The sequence below is a fragment of the Eulemur rufifrons genome, chromosome 19 (assembly GCF_041146395.1).
Source record: "Eulemur rufifrons isolate Redbay chromosome 19, OSU_ERuf_1, whole genome shotgun sequence".
NCBI lineage: Eukaryota > Metazoa > Chordata > Mammalia > Primates > Lemuridae > Eulemur > Eulemur rufifrons.
In genome coordinates, this window is record NC_091001.1 from 8061477 (window position 1) to 8078381 (window position 16905).

The 16905-nt window shown below is 36.1% G+C and overlaps 1 protein-coding gene across 1 annotated transcript in view; it reads left to right on the plus strand.

Annotated features, from left to right (window-relative positions):
- The first annotated feature begins 422 nt into the window (after positions 1–422).
- TMEM156 (transmembrane protein 156) overlaps positions 423–16905 on the plus strand; it is a 32999-nt gene continuing 16516 nt past the window's right edge. The window contains exons 1-3 of the mRNA XM_069495017.1: positions 423–510; positions 11169–11438; positions 15336–15593. Coding sequence (XP_069351118.1) covers positions 423–510; positions 11169–11438; positions 15336–15593 — 616 coding nt within the window. The remainder of the gene's footprint in view (positions 511–11168; positions 11439–15335; positions 15594–16905) is intronic.

Genomic DNA, 16905 nt, shown 5'->3' on the forward strand with positions numbered 1-16905 from the left:
GTCACTTAATAAGTAAATAAATGAGTGATATCCATACAACCTAGACATGACTGACATTGAGCATTTTATTTTTGGTAAGTATATTGTGAGTTTATATTTACTCACACACATCGGCAAACAGAGAGAAAGAGCTTCAGATTTCTATGAGGACAAGACCCCCTTGCTTCTTGAGATCATTTATTTTTCTTGTTTAGAAGATAGTTTGAAAGTGCTTATTAGAAGGTAGTTTTTTTTTTTAATGAAAGGTGGCTCAAAAGTGAAGTCTCAGTTTATAGCCTCTTTTTTTAAAAGTCTTACCCGAAAGGAAGTGAGTCTGAGGTGGACTGCACTAACTGGAAGCACTGCAGAGATGAAACTCACGGCAGGAAGCCACATACCATCGATGTACCGGGTGGCAACACGTTTGTGTCATGTGAATAGACATGACAAAAACAGCCCTCCTTAAATTATCTGTGGCAATAGTGATCACATTCATTTTAGTTTTGCCGGAATATTTCAAGACATCGGAAGGTGAGTGTATGATTGTAACCTAGCTTTCCTTTCCTAATTTTTAAAAATGGTTACACCTGATGGTCACAGGCAAGATTTTTGGGTACATGCTACATGGGCTAAAGTTCCACGTCTGAAAAACTGATAAAACAAGATTGCAATTTTAGTTACCAGTTAAATAGCACAGTAACCTTATTCATAGTACTTAATTAATGTAGCATACATAAAAATGAAGAGGAATATTTAAAGTCTGTAGTCTTAGATTTCAAACATTGAGTTTACAAAATCTTATCACGTGATTTTGCTCTTTGAAAGTTTCCTTCAGAACAGTTTTAAGTATGATTTTATATTCTGGAATTATTTAATGAAGAAAGTGGCATTTATTATGTTAAAAACTCTTGAATTCCTTTATCACAACTATTTCGCACAAATAGTTTACTGTGAGTTTTTGAAAAGTTAGAGTATTTACATATTTTGAAATAAGGTGAGTGCGAATCTAAGCAGATGCGCCTGTGTATTTGTGACTAGAGAAAAATGGAACAAAAGTAAACTCTGTGAACATTTCCAAAAATTGTGATACGATTGCTGAGACCTAGATTAGGAAAAAATATATATAAATTTAAACTATTTTTATATGTTAATAAAAGTTTTGCAAATGTATTAATGTTATTGTTTGGATGGAAGTTGTGCTCCCTAATAGCTAATAAGGACAAGAACTAAAAAGAAAATGGTGTATTCTAGCCTCGAATTGTTATTATATGAGCTTGATTAAAATCAGAGAAAAACTTATATTTAATGACTTACTTTGATGAATATTTATTGTTGCATATGTGATGCTAAGTAGCCAGATAAAAATATTTTTTCTAATTATATTGATGACATATTCCAATGATTATTTAATGTTGCATATACATGATACTAAGTAGCCAGATAAAAATATTTTTGCTAAATAAACACTCTGACTGCAACTTGGTTTTCTGGCATTATGTTGCTTAGATTAAGTAATTATAGCACATATTTTTAATGCTTGATTTCACTGGGTGAAAATGTGTTACAACAGAAATAGTTAGAATAAAGATAATCTGTTTTTAAGATACTGTGGGCTGAGGGTAAGCTCATTTAATAGTTATCCAAGGTAGGTCCTCTATATATATATATATAGAGAGAGAGAGAGAGAGAGAGAACCTATAGATAGATAGACAGATATAGGACCTACCTACCTATATATCTCACCTCCAAAAATATCAGGTTGGATCTAATGAAAACTAGGTAATCATCCCCCAAAAGATTTAATAAGCTATTAGCTAACTATTGGCTAGTATTTTACAAGAACTGGTGCCTACAGGAGCATGTAACGGTTTTCCTTTTTGGGGCAGATGTATTGTTCTTTTAGTTCTTATTTCTCCAAGTGTGAAGCATGGCCTTCTGGGGCATGACGAGCAGAAAGAAGACATGAAACGTAGAGAAATTCATAGGGAGGGACAGGTGAGTGCTTTAGCGGTACTTTGTATTGGTGGGTAGAAGACAGAGCTCTTATAAAATCCACCTTAGCCAAATTTCCTTGGCTTAATAGTAATGTGTCAGTTCTTCTTCATTTTGACAACAGTTAACCATCATTTATAGTGATGTTTGTTCTCTTTTTAGTAGTTTCATGACTGATGGCGTCAGCTCCCAGTACTGTTTACTGCCTTCCCCCAAATTTAAAATAACTGTTTCTCTTTTCCTGCTCCAAGAACAGCATAGTTGTTTCTTTGAACTCTTCTTGGGGTGATGGGTTTTCTTTCTTTTCTTTTTTTTTTCTTTAAGAAAGTAGGTCTCACTATGTTACCCAGGCTGGCCTCAAACTCTTGGGTACGAGCAGTCGTCCCATCTCAGCCTCGCAAGTAGCTGGGACTACTGGCCCTTACCATTGTACCATGCTGGATTTATTTGGGAATTTTATTTCAAAGAAGCCCTGCTTGAGGCTAACAAACAGAAATATTTGGAAACCATTGTCTTCTCTTATGTCATTTAGTGGTAGAAATTTTGCACAGAGCCACCATAAACAAAAAATTGATTTAGGAAAAATGCTTTACACATTCAATCACATAATAATAATGCTTTATATTTTTATAATCGCTTATGGATCACCAGGAACATGTTTCTATAGCCTCATTTCATATAGTCCTATATTGGTTAAACTGAGGAGACTCGAACATAATTGTTTTGCTTTTTTTTTTATTAGTTTTTAATCACAGTACTAGTTGGCCTATGAAATGAGTTGAATTATCAACCAATATAAAGTATCTAGTAAAATTATTTGATGATAAGCTAAGAATGTTCTAGAAGTGTTAAAATTAACTTTGTGAAATTCCCGTTTAGGCTTACCCTATCAGTTACTTGTGGCTTTTTCTCCCCATTTTTTCTTATGTTCTATTCACTTTAATTTGTAAGATAAATATTATAAAATGACTTTTACTTATAAATTATTCACTGATATTCTGTCTTTAACATGTCAAATGAATTTGAAAGGCATCTTAATGAGGAATAATGTATTCACAAAGTTTAATAGATTTGATTTCAAAATAATAAACCCTCTGAAGTCCTACGTTAAAAATAGAGCACTGTATCTGATCATTTTTCATTAAGAATGTATCTGAGTCTCTGAATAATCCTTGGTAGGAATATTCAATTATCACAATTACACAGAGTAAGCTATTAATATTTAGTCTAACTTTACCAAACAAGGGGAACTTCTTTAATGTGGTTTGAGAGTTTTAATGAGTTTGCATTAGGTATGCACTACTCACAAAATAACCTATTCTACAGCAGTGTTTTTAACCTTTCAGTGTATTTGAAACGCAGATACAGTAGTGACTATGATGGTTCAGTACACTTATGTTGCATGTAGATAATGGAGATACAAAAGGAACGATGGATTTATTTTGACTCACAGCTTCTCGCAATTACGGGAGCTGGGTTGCTCCAAAGTAAAAGATTTTACCAACCTGCTTTTGTTGGACTTACAGTTTGAGAGAGACTTGGTTAACCCTTATGTAAATCCCAGTGATCTTTTATTTATTAATTCTTTCACTTATCAATGTCTATCTGTACTAGGAATCCGAGGCCACAAAAATGAAAGGCAAGTCTTCCTTTCAAGGAGTTTTCAGTCAGCGGGAGGACTGACTGGCAAATAATTAAATACAAGACCTGATCACTAAAATAGGGATGTAAACAAGGTGCAGTGGGAACATAAATGTTGCTTCCAGGTGTGTGTTGGGAAGAATGTTCCTTCTATTTTCATTTGCAAAGAGAAATAATAACTGTCAGAATTTAAATGTTCACCTAATATTCCTCCTTACCCACTTGCAGAAGCACTTTCCAAGAGAAGAAATAATTATTATTATTGATTTTAAAATAAAATGTTCTCATATCTGTATCTCAAAAGTTCCAGAAGCTAGAAATTATAGTGAGTTATACAAGTGTACTCCCAGGGCTTTGCGGTGATGCAGGACAGGAATAGCACAAATGAAAACACCTCAAACCTAATGTTATCTAGCTGTTTTGACTTCCTCACTTTCTTTTAAGAGACAAACTGACATAAACTATGTTTACCTGCTTTCATTTCCCCTTCTATTTCACACTTTCTGATGGAAATGGTAGTATAATGAACAGGGAAATGAAAGGAAACACAGGGTAAAGGAACTTTAAACACTTTGCACCTATAGGATGGATAAATTCTGATTGGCATGAGCAAGAGTTCACATTATTTATGTCTATATAAAGACCAGCATATCAAGGGGAACTGCAATTCATTTCCTGAAAGTGTTATTCCAGCTCTCAAAAAGGAGTACTTTATTTTTTTCTTACTGACTGGTTCATAAAAATTTAATCAGTAATCCCCAGTAATATTTGGGATGTAGCATTATGACTACTTAAACAATTTTTAAAAATTTTTACAAATGCTCATATTTACATGTAGCAGGTACCATGTATTATGCCAAGTATTTTTAAATATCATAACTCATTTTAATTGATTAAATATTTCAACTTATGGTGAATTCTCAAGAGTGTTCTAAAAACCTTCAGAAAGAAGGAATAAAACTAGATGGATAAATATATTTTGTTATAAGACTTCACTTCTTACTGAATTTTCTGAATCATTATAGTGTTAAAATGGCTACTAATGGAGATGATACTGTTATGTATATATTTTAGACAGTATGTGCTGGCAAAAAAAAAAAAAAAAAGAAAGAAAGAAAGAAAGGTGCTGAATATAATCCTTTTCATTGCTTTGGGAGACCTGGCCTTCCTCTGTCATCTGTCAGGTTGCAGTAGCAACAGCCCTTGCTTGGGCTACTTAACAACTGCTTGTCTCATTGTTTTGGTGGCTAAATGTTCTCTTAGGATATCTTTTTTGCCATTTTTTTTTTTTAAAGAGAGAGAGATGGGATCTCCCTTTATTACCCAGGCTGGATTTTAACTCCTGGGCTCAAGTGATCCTCCCACTTCAGCCTCCCACAAAGCATTTTTTTTGCTTTTATAGAAAAAAATCATTTTCTCTAAGACATTCATATGGTGATCTATGTTCCCCTTACACTGTTCTCTTTTCTCTTATCACCTATATAATTTACTTATTTATTATGCCATTTTTGGTCTGACTTGTCCAAATGGAAGATAAGCTCCATGAAACTGAGGGTTTTGTCTGTTCACTGATGTATTTCAAGCGGGGAGGACTGTACTTGTCCTATTACGGGGCGCTCAATGAGTGTTGATTGAGCAAGTTTTCTGAGTCATGGTGTTAAGGAAGTAAAAAGAAAACCTTTCAAAGGAAGCACGTCTTATCTGATCTTCACAACCGTCTTGTGATTTAGGCAGGCCAACTGTTGGCCTCGTCTTTTTTTTCTTATAAAGGTAAAAGTTCATCAGAAACCTAGAATTTTTAGGTTGTGCAGCCTGTGCAATTTATTTTAGAGAATATTTTACTTAAAAGATACATGTCTCTTTACCCTGAGTCATTTTCCTGCCATTTTCTTTATCTATGGGGAATTTTGTAATGTGCTTTTACTTCCCTTATTTTGACAAGTAAAATGAGCAGTCTCTTTCTCATGTTTCAAACCTGCCTTTCAAATACTGCTACGATAAGTTAAAAGTTACCCACACTTTGCTCCCTGCCGCCAGCAAACATTTTAAATGGTCTTCCCTAAATGTCCTGTGAATAAATCCATGCCCTCTCTAGACTCCCTTGCTCCTGATCTGGGCAACACCACAGATACATCACCCATACACAACCTGGTATGTTTTTCCCCCTTTCCCCACTCAGCATTACCAGAGAGTGTTCAACTATTCCCCCCAAATTGAGGTATAATTCTATTTTTGCTATTTAAGCTGATACTCTTTTTGACTTTATGCCAGTTGTTAAAGAGGCAGACCTGTGACCAAAAGAAAACAACGAATGTTAATGAACATCTCTATAAATTAGGCCGCTAAACCATAAGGTCTGTCCTATTCAGGCAGCTAATATTTTTAAATTGCTGAAATATGCTATAGAATAGCCAATAATGATGAAAGATCTTTAGAAACAATTGTCTATGTTTTTAAAAGGCATAATTTACATATAATAGAATGGAAAGATCTTAAGATTCAGTCTCACGAATCTGACATCTGTGTGCATCTGTGCAACTGTGCCACGTACGAGGTACAGATTTATACACCCCCAGACAGATTCCTTCCGCCCTCTCCTGTCAACTCTTTTCCCATAACCGCAAGACAACATTCTGACCTGCGTCACCATAGATTAATTTTGTCCCTTCTTATATTTTGTATAAATGGACTCATCACACAATATCTATTTTTGGTCTGGGGCAAGAATCACCACGACACTCATGAAAAAAAGAACAAGGTGAGAGCATTTTTCCTATCAGATATAAAAATGTTTATAAAGCAAAATTAGTTCAATCAGTATAGTATCTTTGCAAAGACAGAAAAATGGACTGATGGAACAAAATCGAGAACCCAGAAACACACTCATATATACATGGAAACTTTATATTTGATAGAGGTGTCTTTACAGATAAGTGAGGAAAAAACATACTATTCAATAAGTGCTAGTATCATTGATTATCAGTAAGGAAAAAATAATTTGGTTCCCTACCTCACACTGTATACAATTATAGGTAAATTAAGAGCTTAAATATGAAAGGCAAAATTCTAAAATTTCTGGAATATAGGTGAAGATCTTTTTAACCTTAGGGGTTAAAGGAAGAGAGAGGAGAAGGATCTTTTAAATAAGACACAAGCTCAAATTATAAAGAAAAGGACTGATACATTGACTACATTAAAATAAAAAGCTTCCTTTAACTAAAAGATCACAAAGAAAATGAATAGACAAGGTACAAACTCTGAGAAGATATCCAAAATGTAAAGAACTCCTTCAAATTTTAAACTTGAAAACTTAAATAACTTCTGGACATTAATAAGAAAAAGACAACCTAACAAAAAATGGAGAAACAGAAAAAAAAGAGAGAAAATTAGGAAAATGTACACTTAAACCATAATGAGATTCTATGTAACACTCACCAAATTGGCAACACTTGAAAACTATTGTCCAGAATGTGCATCAAAGAGAACCTTTGTACATTGCAGGTGCTAGTATAACTTGAGACAACTACTTTGTGTAATGATTTGGTATTTTCTAGTAAAATTGAAGATGCACTTACTAAATAGCCAGCATTTTCACTATGCTAGCAACATGTTCATGCATATTCATAGTAGCATTATTTTAAAATAAACTTCATTGAGATATAATTTACATATAATAAAATGCACCCACTTTAGGTGCATTTAGTGTGATGGATTTTGACAAATGTATACACCAATGTAATTACCACCACGATTAAGATATAAGTTCCCTCTTGCTCCATTACATAAGAGCCCTTCTCATATTGTCAATGCAGTTTTCTATTTTCTTGAATTTCACATAAATGGAATCATACAATATGTAGTTACTGGCGTCTGGCTTCTTTCCCTTGGCGTAATGCCATCGTGATTCATCCATGTGGTTGCTTGTTGTTTCTCCCTTTTTATTGCTGAGTGATATCCTATTATATGGAGACGTCAGAAGTTGTTTATATATTTACTAGTTGTCGGGCATTTGAATTGTTTCCAGTTCTTGGCTATTATAAATTAAAAAGCTGCCATAAAAATTCATGTAAAGGTCTTTGTGTGGACATATGTTCTTATTTCTCTTGTGTAAATTTCTCGGAGTGGAATTTTTGGGTCATATGGTAAGTATATGTTTAACTTGTAAGAAAATCTGTTTTCCAAAATGGTTTTACTATTTTACATCCATACCAGCAATGTGTGTGAGTTACAGTTCATAGCAACGTTATTCATAATAGCAAAAATGGAAACAACACAAATGTTCACTGTTAGAAGGATGACTAAACAAATTGTGGTGTATTCATTCATAAGAATACCACAAATAATTAACAACTACAGATCTACGCATCAACATAACTACAACATATTAAGCAAAAAAGAAAAAAGCAAATCATAGAAGAATGCATACAATATATTCTGTATGCATGTATATATTTCTAAAATATGCTATGGTGTAGGGGTGGGAAGGGATGAGATGCAGCAAAGATATTGCTAATATCCTGTTTCTAAATCTTGGTATAGGTACATGGGTGTTTGTTATTTTTATTATTCTTTAACTGGCACAGTACATTTTATATAGATATGTATGATATATTTTTATAATGTAAATTAAAAAATAAAGATAGTTAATATTTCTCTAGTTTTACTATTTGCTTTTCTTTAAAAAGAGAAAATAATTGACTTTGGCATTTCTCCTATATTGTCATGTATTTTCCTAATTTTATTTAGCATTCTATATACTTCCCCCAAAAGGCAGCAGTCTTAGCACTGGAGTAACTCTGGAATGCATTTCCATCTCTGAGAGCGAGAATTTAGGTGTCAGACTTCCAGCAATATTAATGACAGTAGTTAAATTCATAAATCCTTATTTATGGAGATGAGAATATAGCTCACCTGATAGCAAAAATGATTGAGTAGAATTTCTTTCTTTCTTTTTTTTTTTTTTTTTTTTTTTTTTTTTTTTTGTTGAGACAGAGTCTCACTTTGTTGCCCAGGCTAGAGTGAGTGCCGTGGCGTCAGCTTAGCTCACAGCAACCTCAGACTCCTCGGCTTAAGCGATCCTACTGCCTCAGCCTCCCGAGTAGCTGGGACTACAGGCATGCGCCACTATGCCCGGCTAATTTTTTCTATATAGATTTTTAGTTGTCCATATAATGTCTTTCCATTTTTAGTAGAGACGGGGTCTCGCTCAGGCTGGTCTCGAACTCCTGACCTTGAGCAATCCACCCGCCTCGGCCTCCCAGAGTGCTAGGATTACAGGCGTGAGCCACCGCGCCCGGCCTATTTCTTAAAATTATACCAAGTGTCCTCTATTTATTTCTTTTCCAATTGAATTATTTAAAAGTGAGGTTTAAAAACCGTCATAAAATGGCCTCATAGCCAAATATAAAGGATGTATCATCAATTCTAGAAAGCCCTATTGGTCACTTATTAGATAAGAAGACTGCAATATTGACAGTAAAAATTTTCTATTTCCCTTCTAGGTCATATCATAGCAATATAAATTCAAGAAGTTGAAGATTTCATAAGATAAAAAATACCAGTAAGGAAAATGGAAAGATGGCAAGAAATAAGTTTTTCATGTATTTTAGTGATATTAAAAAAGCAATAGATTACAGAGTTCCAACAGATGGTGCATTTTCATATCCTTCTGGGACATTACTACTGAATATAATTATTTTTTATTATATTTACAATTTGATTACAACTTTGATTATAGATATATTAAGACAATAATATTGTATATTCAAGTAAATTTATTATAGCTGGAAATTAAATGGGATTATTACAGAAGGAATTTCAAATATAAAAGGCTATTAAATGAGCCTTTGATTACATAGTAAAAAAGTCACCATTAATGAAACACTTAAGAGTTACTATTAAAATACAAATTCTGCAAATTAAAAATATGCTTTAATGCCAATCACTAGCTTGATTTTCTTTTCTTTCAAATTTGAACCAAGATGTATGACTAGGAGTAATCATTCTAAAAAATGAAGTCATTCTTTCATTGTGCTCCACATTGTTTAGAAATCTTAAAAATATGTTTTGCCCCATATGGTTACATGAGAGATAGTAAAGAAGCCACATAAAGGTGGAATTGACCATGTGGGTTATTTTCTCACACTAACAAATAACTGTCAGACTGTGATCTTCTGAAAGAGAGGTTACCTATTCCTTAGTTGATCATTATTGCTAAATAGGAATTCTCAATTTTTACATCGTGAGGTTTGATTATTTGTGTCAATTAAATCATAGATAATCCTATCCTAAATGAAGGATGAATTTTTAATTTTTACTTTGAAATGTGAGTTTGCTTTTTAAATGATACACATTTTGTACAAATTTCGAAAGTGTTTTCATATTGACTATACCACTCAGTGTTACTATAACCCCCTGAGGTTAGCAGGATCCAGAGTTATTGTCTTTATTTTGCTGGTGGGAAACTAGACTCATGGAGATTAAGTAAGTTGTTTAAACATCTTGGCTAATGACAGATGTAAGAGTCTTCGTGTTTTGTTTCTGAACTCAGTAGTCTTTCTTTTATACCATCATTTCCATAGCTGATCTCTGCCTTCAGACAAAGGTAAAACTTACGATGTCACCTTGTAACATTTCATCTTTGGAGGTTCTGGTAGGCTGAATAATGGCCGCCCAAAGATAACACGTGCTAAGCCTTGGAACCTGTAAATGTTACCCTATAAGGAAAAAGGGTCTTTATTGATGTGATTAAATTAAGGATCCTGCGATGGGAGATTATCCTGGTTATGAAGAGGGGATCATCCTGGTGGGCCCTGAATCCAGTCACAAATGTCCTTTATGAGACGATGTCTTTATGAGAAAGAGGTGGAGGGAGATTTGGCACAGACGGGAGAGGAGAGAGCAAAGGAGAAGGCAGTGTGACCATGAGACAGAGAGATTAGGGCGATATGGCCACAAACCACAGAACACCAGTAGCCACCAAGAGCTGGAAGAGGGGTGAGGAACAGATTGCTCCGTAGCGCCTTCAGAGGGAACACAATCTTGTGGACACCTTGATTTCTGACGGTTGAAACTGATGTTGAACTTCTGGCCTCCAGAACTGTGAGAGAGTGAATTTCTCTTGTTTTTAACTAGCAAGGTTGTGGTGATTGGTGACAGCAGTGCTAGGAAACTAACACAGAGACACTGTCCGAGGTTGTCATTCCCTGTTCAGCTCCATGCAATTGACTTGAGTCTCTATTTTGGAACAGACGGATTCAGAAGAGCCTAAGGTTTATCCATTAAAAATTCCCCAAATAGAGAATGGTTAAAATACTAGTGTTTCCAAGCACTTCTCTACAAGGAAATTTGTTCTCTGAAAATTATTAGGGAATGTTGACAAGTTTAAAAAAGAAATACTTACATGTAATATGGTTAATTCATGTTAAAAAAAAGTCTTGACGCTGATAAGCTGAAATATACTGAATCCCAAGAAAAACTGGGAGTGTATCATGTATTTATTTGAATGCCCAAAACTCAAAATTTTACAGTAAAAAAAGTTTTCTTTTCCTTTACAGAAAGAATGTTGGAGCTATCATGTCTGGAAGTGTGTTTACAACCTAATTTCAACTATTCTGTCTCCTACCTAAATTTTTCCTTTGTAACTTTTCTGCAACCAGTAAGGGAAACTCAGATTATCATGGGAATCTTTCTAAATCACTCCAGTTGTCAGAACTTCACCAGGATTTGCCAAGACATCACAAGTGAATTTAAAATGTGCTCCTCATGTTTGGTTTGTGAATCCAAAGGAAACATGGATTTTATTTCTCAGGAACAAACATCAAAAGGTACGCACAAAGTAAAAGTGAGAATAAAATGTATCAAGTATAAATTAACTTATTCTGTTACAAACATATTAATAATATATTCCATTTTTAAATTCATGGTGTTGGAATACTTGGTGGTATGGCTGTTGATAAGTGACTTGCTGGGCTTTGGGGTATTACTCGTTTTTGGTTTACTTTGATTTATTGAAAACAAAATATCTATTCTTAAAATATGTGAAAATGCCACTATAATTCACATATGTTTGATGGTTGAAGGATTATTTAGCATGCTCTCTTTAAAGGTAGTAAATTTAAAAAAGCAAATTCTAAGTAAACCTGTAGTTTCTCATAGTAAAATCAAACTTTGATTCTTTAAGGAATCGTTGAACCCTTGATGCATTTGTACTTACTCCTGCCTAGCATTTATCCACTGTATATGAATTGGTTTTTTTACTTGCTTGACTCTCCCATGAGCCTCTTGAGGGCAGGGGCTTTGTCTTTGTTCATTACTATATCGCTATCTTTTAGCATAATGCCTGATGCAATACATAGTAGACACTCAATAAATTTTTATTGAATGAATGAATGAACAAAAAAAGAATAACTACGTATTAGCTACCGTGCCTAACTGAACTTTGTATTTATTATGAAATCAATATATATTATTTAAGTTGAATCAAATTGGATCATTAAGAAATTAAATAATTTATTTACAGCCATAAAATATGCTGGTGGTCCCAAGTCCAAGCATCAAATGTATTGCTTATACCTATTCAGTGAGATTGTCTCTTGTATCACTAGATATTGGCACTTTTTTCCCATTATGTGAGAGTAGGAACAAGATTTCTTGGCACTGACTTTGGATGAGGTTCTTACTCAAGTAGTGCTGTAACTATTCCAGGATTCTGGGTTGAATTCACCAGAAAGCAAATCGTGGAAATGCCTCTATGACGAGAGAGAAGTAGGAAGTGTTTTAAGGGTTGCTAGCTCACAAATGTTATGTCTCTGCCTCCTTGAAAAGTGAAAACATTGCATTAACAGGTTGTGCCAGTTGCAATGGCTGTCCAAAACTCAATGACTTAAAACAACAGCAATCATTTCATTATTTACTTTCTTTTTTTGTGGGTCAGGAATTCAGAATAAGCATAACTGGGCATTTATGGCTTGGGGTGTTTCATACTGTTGGAGTTAGACAGTGACTGGAGCTAAAACAGAGGGAAGCTGGAATAGCTAGAGACAGGTGGGTGTCTCTCTCTTCATGTGGTCTCAGTTTTTCCATGTGCTCTTCTATTATTGTTGCTCTTTATTATTGTATTTTTTTAGAGATGGAGGTCTCACACTGGCTGGAGTGCAGTGGCACAATCATAGCTCACTGCAACCTCCAATGTCTGGGCTCAAGTAATTCTCCTGCCTCAACCTACAGAGTAGCTGGGCCTACAGGTGCATGCCACCATGCCTGGCTAATTTTAAAAAGTTTTTTGTAGAGACAGGATCTTGCTATGTTGCCCAGGCTGGTCTCAAACTCCTGGCCTGAAGCGATCCTTCTGCCTTGGCCTCCCAGAGTGCTGGTATTACAAGCGTGACCCACTGCACCTGGCCTTGTTATTCTTATTATTGTGGTAAGAACACTTAGCATGAGATGTACCCTCTTAACATATTTTTAAGTGCATGGTCTGGTATTGTTAACTACAGGCGCAGTGTTGTATGGCAGATCCCTAGGACTTACTCTTTTTGCATAACTAAAATTTTATACTCAGCCGGGCGCGGTGGCTCACGCCTGTAATCCTAGCACTCTGGGAGGCCGAGGCGGGTGGATCGCTCGAGGTCAGGAGTTCGAGACCAGCCTGAGCAAGAGCGAGACCCCGTCTCTACTAAAATAGAAAGAAATTATCTGGCCAACTAAAAAATATATATAGAAAAAATTAGCTGGGCATGGTGGCGCATGCCTGTAGTCCCAGCTACTCGGGAGGCTGAGGCAGGAGGATCTCTTGAGCCCAAGAGTTTGAGGTTGCTGTGAGCTAGGCTGACACCACGGCACTCACTCTAGCCCGGGCAACAGAGCGAGACTCTGTCTCAAAAAAAAAAAAAATTTATACTCATTCAATAGCAACTCCCCATTTTCCCCTCCTCCCAGCCCCTGGCAACCATCATTCTACTCTCTGTTTCTAATACTCTGACTACTTTACATACCTCAGATGTGTGGAATTATGAAGTATTTGTCCTTCTGTAACTGGCTTATTTTACTTAGCAAAATGTCCTCCGGTTTCATTCGTGTTGTTGTATATGGCAAAATTTCTTTCTTTTTAATAGCTGAATAAAATTTCAGTGTGTGTGTGTGTGTGTGTGTGTGTTATCACATTTTCTTCATCCATCCATCTGTCGATGGACGTTTGGGCTGTGTCTGTCTCGTGGCCGTTGTGATAATGCTGCAGTGGGCATGGGAGTGCAGATGTCTCCTCAAGGCACTGATTTCAAGTCTTTTGATACCAAGAAGTGGGATTGCTGGATTATAGGGTAGTTCTGTTTTAAAATTTTTGAGGAACTTCCATACTGTTTTCCATGGGGATTGGACCATTTTACATTCCCACCAACAGTGTGCAACAGCATCGGTTTCTCCACATCCTCACCAACACGGACCTTTTTTTTAATCATGGCCACCCTGGCAGGTGTGAGGTGTATTTGACTGTGGTTTTGATGTTCATTTCCTTGATGATTAGTAATGCTCAGCACCTCTTCAGATACCCTTTGGCCATTTGTATGTCTTGGTTGGAAAAATGTCTATTCAAGTCTTTTGCCCATTTGTTAATCAAGTTATTTTTTTTCTATTGAACTGTAGGAATTCCTTATATATTCTGGATATTAACCTTTATCAGGTATATAGTTGGCCTTTTCACTCAGTTGATTGTTTCCTGCATGGCAGCTTTCTACTTGGGCTACTTCACAGCATGGTGGCCGTAAGTTGTTGGACTTCTCCACAGTGGTTAAGGCTCCAGTGTTAGTGTTTGAAGAACAAGCTGAAGATCGCTTCTCCTTTTCAGCTTAGTCATGCAGTGTCACTTTCTCTGCATTTGATAGGTTATAAGTGAGTCACAAACCCTCCCAGATTCAACAGCAGAGGAAAGGAATTAGACTCCACCTATTAATGAGAGGATGGAAAAGTTTAGAATAATGTGTGTGTGTTATGGATTGAATTGTGTTCCTCCAAGATTCCTATGTTGAAGCCCTAACCCCCAGTACCTCAGAATGTGACATTATTTGGAAATAGGGTCATTGTAGACATAATGAGTTAAGATGAGTTCGAGTGGGCCCAAATCCAGTATGACCGTTGTCCTTAAAAAAAGGGGAAATTTGGATGCAGACATGCACACAGGGAGAGTGCCATGTGAAGGTGAAGGCAGAGGTCAAGGTGATGCTTCTCTATGCCAATGAATGCCAGAGATTGCCAGCAAACCGCCATCATCTAGGAGAGAGGCGTGGAGTGGATCCCCCCCGCCAGGCCTCAGAACGAATCGGCCCGGCTGACGCCTTGGTCTCACGCTTCTCGCTTCCCGAACTGTGAGACAAACTTCTGTTCATTAAACCACCCAGTTCATGGTGTCTTGTCACAGCAGCCCTGGAAAACTAGCACAACGTGCGATGGGAAATATTGTGACCACTTTGGAAGCATGCAGTGTGCCCTGCTAGTCGCCAGGGGAACACCTGCGTTTTCTTTGAGATGCTCCAATACTATTTTGGCCCTGCCGCCACCTGGTTTGCATGATCTTAAAAAACGTAATCACTTTAATAATTATTTTTAGTGCAGGTGACTTCTTGTTTCCATTTTCTTGTATAGAAAGGAGGAGATTTAGTTTTGAATTGCATATGTTTTCTTATTAGGTATTAGTATTGTGCAAATAACATTTTCTTATTTCTTTCTAGTTCTTATCATGAGAAGATCAACGGAAGTGAAAGCAAATGAATTTCATTCTCCGTGTCAACATTTTAACTTCACTGTAGCTCCTCTAGTTGACCGCTTGGAGGAATATGACTCTGTCTGTAATCTAAACTCCCACACTAGAAAGTCAGCGATCATGGAAGAGCCAACCAAGGGAAAACCTACAAACGATACTTGTAGAATTACGGAATACCTGAATAACTGTATACATGTTTCTTTGCACCTAGAAATGGATGCAAAAAGTAAGTTTTTAAGGAAATTAGAGGGAAAAGAAATAATCAGATATAGACATAAAATTAGGTCTGCATTTTCTGAAACTCAGCTGATGAATTTTATTGTTGAAATAATATGACTTGAAAGAATGTTAGTCTTTTTATCTGTTTCTTTTTCTTTCAAAATGTGACTTTTATGGGGCCCAGCTGTGACCTGAGGCAGAGGAGGCCTTTATGGGTCAGGATGTGGGGGCTACTAGAAAGACGCTCCGCCTGGCCTTAACTTCCGGACATGCCTATTAGCCGCGAGTGAAGTAATAATGTCACCACACATGGCACTAACGAGTGAGATTTCTTTTGAAATGTAAATATCCACGTACATTGTAATGCACTATTACATTTTTGTTTTGGGTTGATTTAACATGTCCTCTATTAGAGCTCAGAACCAGGTCTAGATGAAATGGGATTATTGACGTAATGCTGGGAAGATAGGGTGAGGTATGGATTAGGCACATGGAGTCACTAGATGACTCTGCAGGAAAAGTAGGAGCTGAACGGGAAATCTTCCATGTGTCTTGATTCTGTTGAAGGCTGGTTAACTTCCTACTTTACCCTGTTTTGAATTATCACAATTTATCCTTTATAGTAAGCAGTGTAACCCCACTTCACCCATAAAAATCTGCTCTTGGAAAGCATCTTATGATATATTCATTTAATGAGTGCCTGCTGTACGCCAGGCAGCCTGCTAGTCATTGGAGACGCAGTTAGATGAACATCAAAGAATCTCGAAGAGGGAGACGCCTCACACACAGGCAGGGCCATCCCAGGGCCACCGTGCTACGGCGGAGTAATGCGCCAGCCTTTTTGGTCTTCCAGACATAGGGAAGTCTTTCAGATTGCTTTAGAATGCTTAATCTAAAACTTTAATTATTTTAAAGGTAATTCTTTTAAAAATACTACATTTATTTTAAAGGGAACAGAACTATGTAATGTATATGTACTTTTAAAGTAAACTATGACTTCAAAGACACTTCTCCTGTGAGTTAGTTTGCCCCAGGGCCCGATAGCCTCTGCAATTGAAGGTTATTTCAAGGTGCGTTTCTGTTGGGGGGAGGATATGGAAGAGGATCTGAGAAGACGTGAACAAAGAGGTCTGTTCTCTCTGGTTCAGAAGTGAGGCTGGAAGGTGGATTGGAGAAAGTAACTGTAGTGAAATCTGAAAGATAAAGAGGTTTGGATTATAGACATGAGAAACATTTTTTCAATGTTTTAACGTTTTCAATTAAATGTATTCATTTAATTGCTTTTTATATTTTTCTAAAACCTAAAGAGAAAATAAACA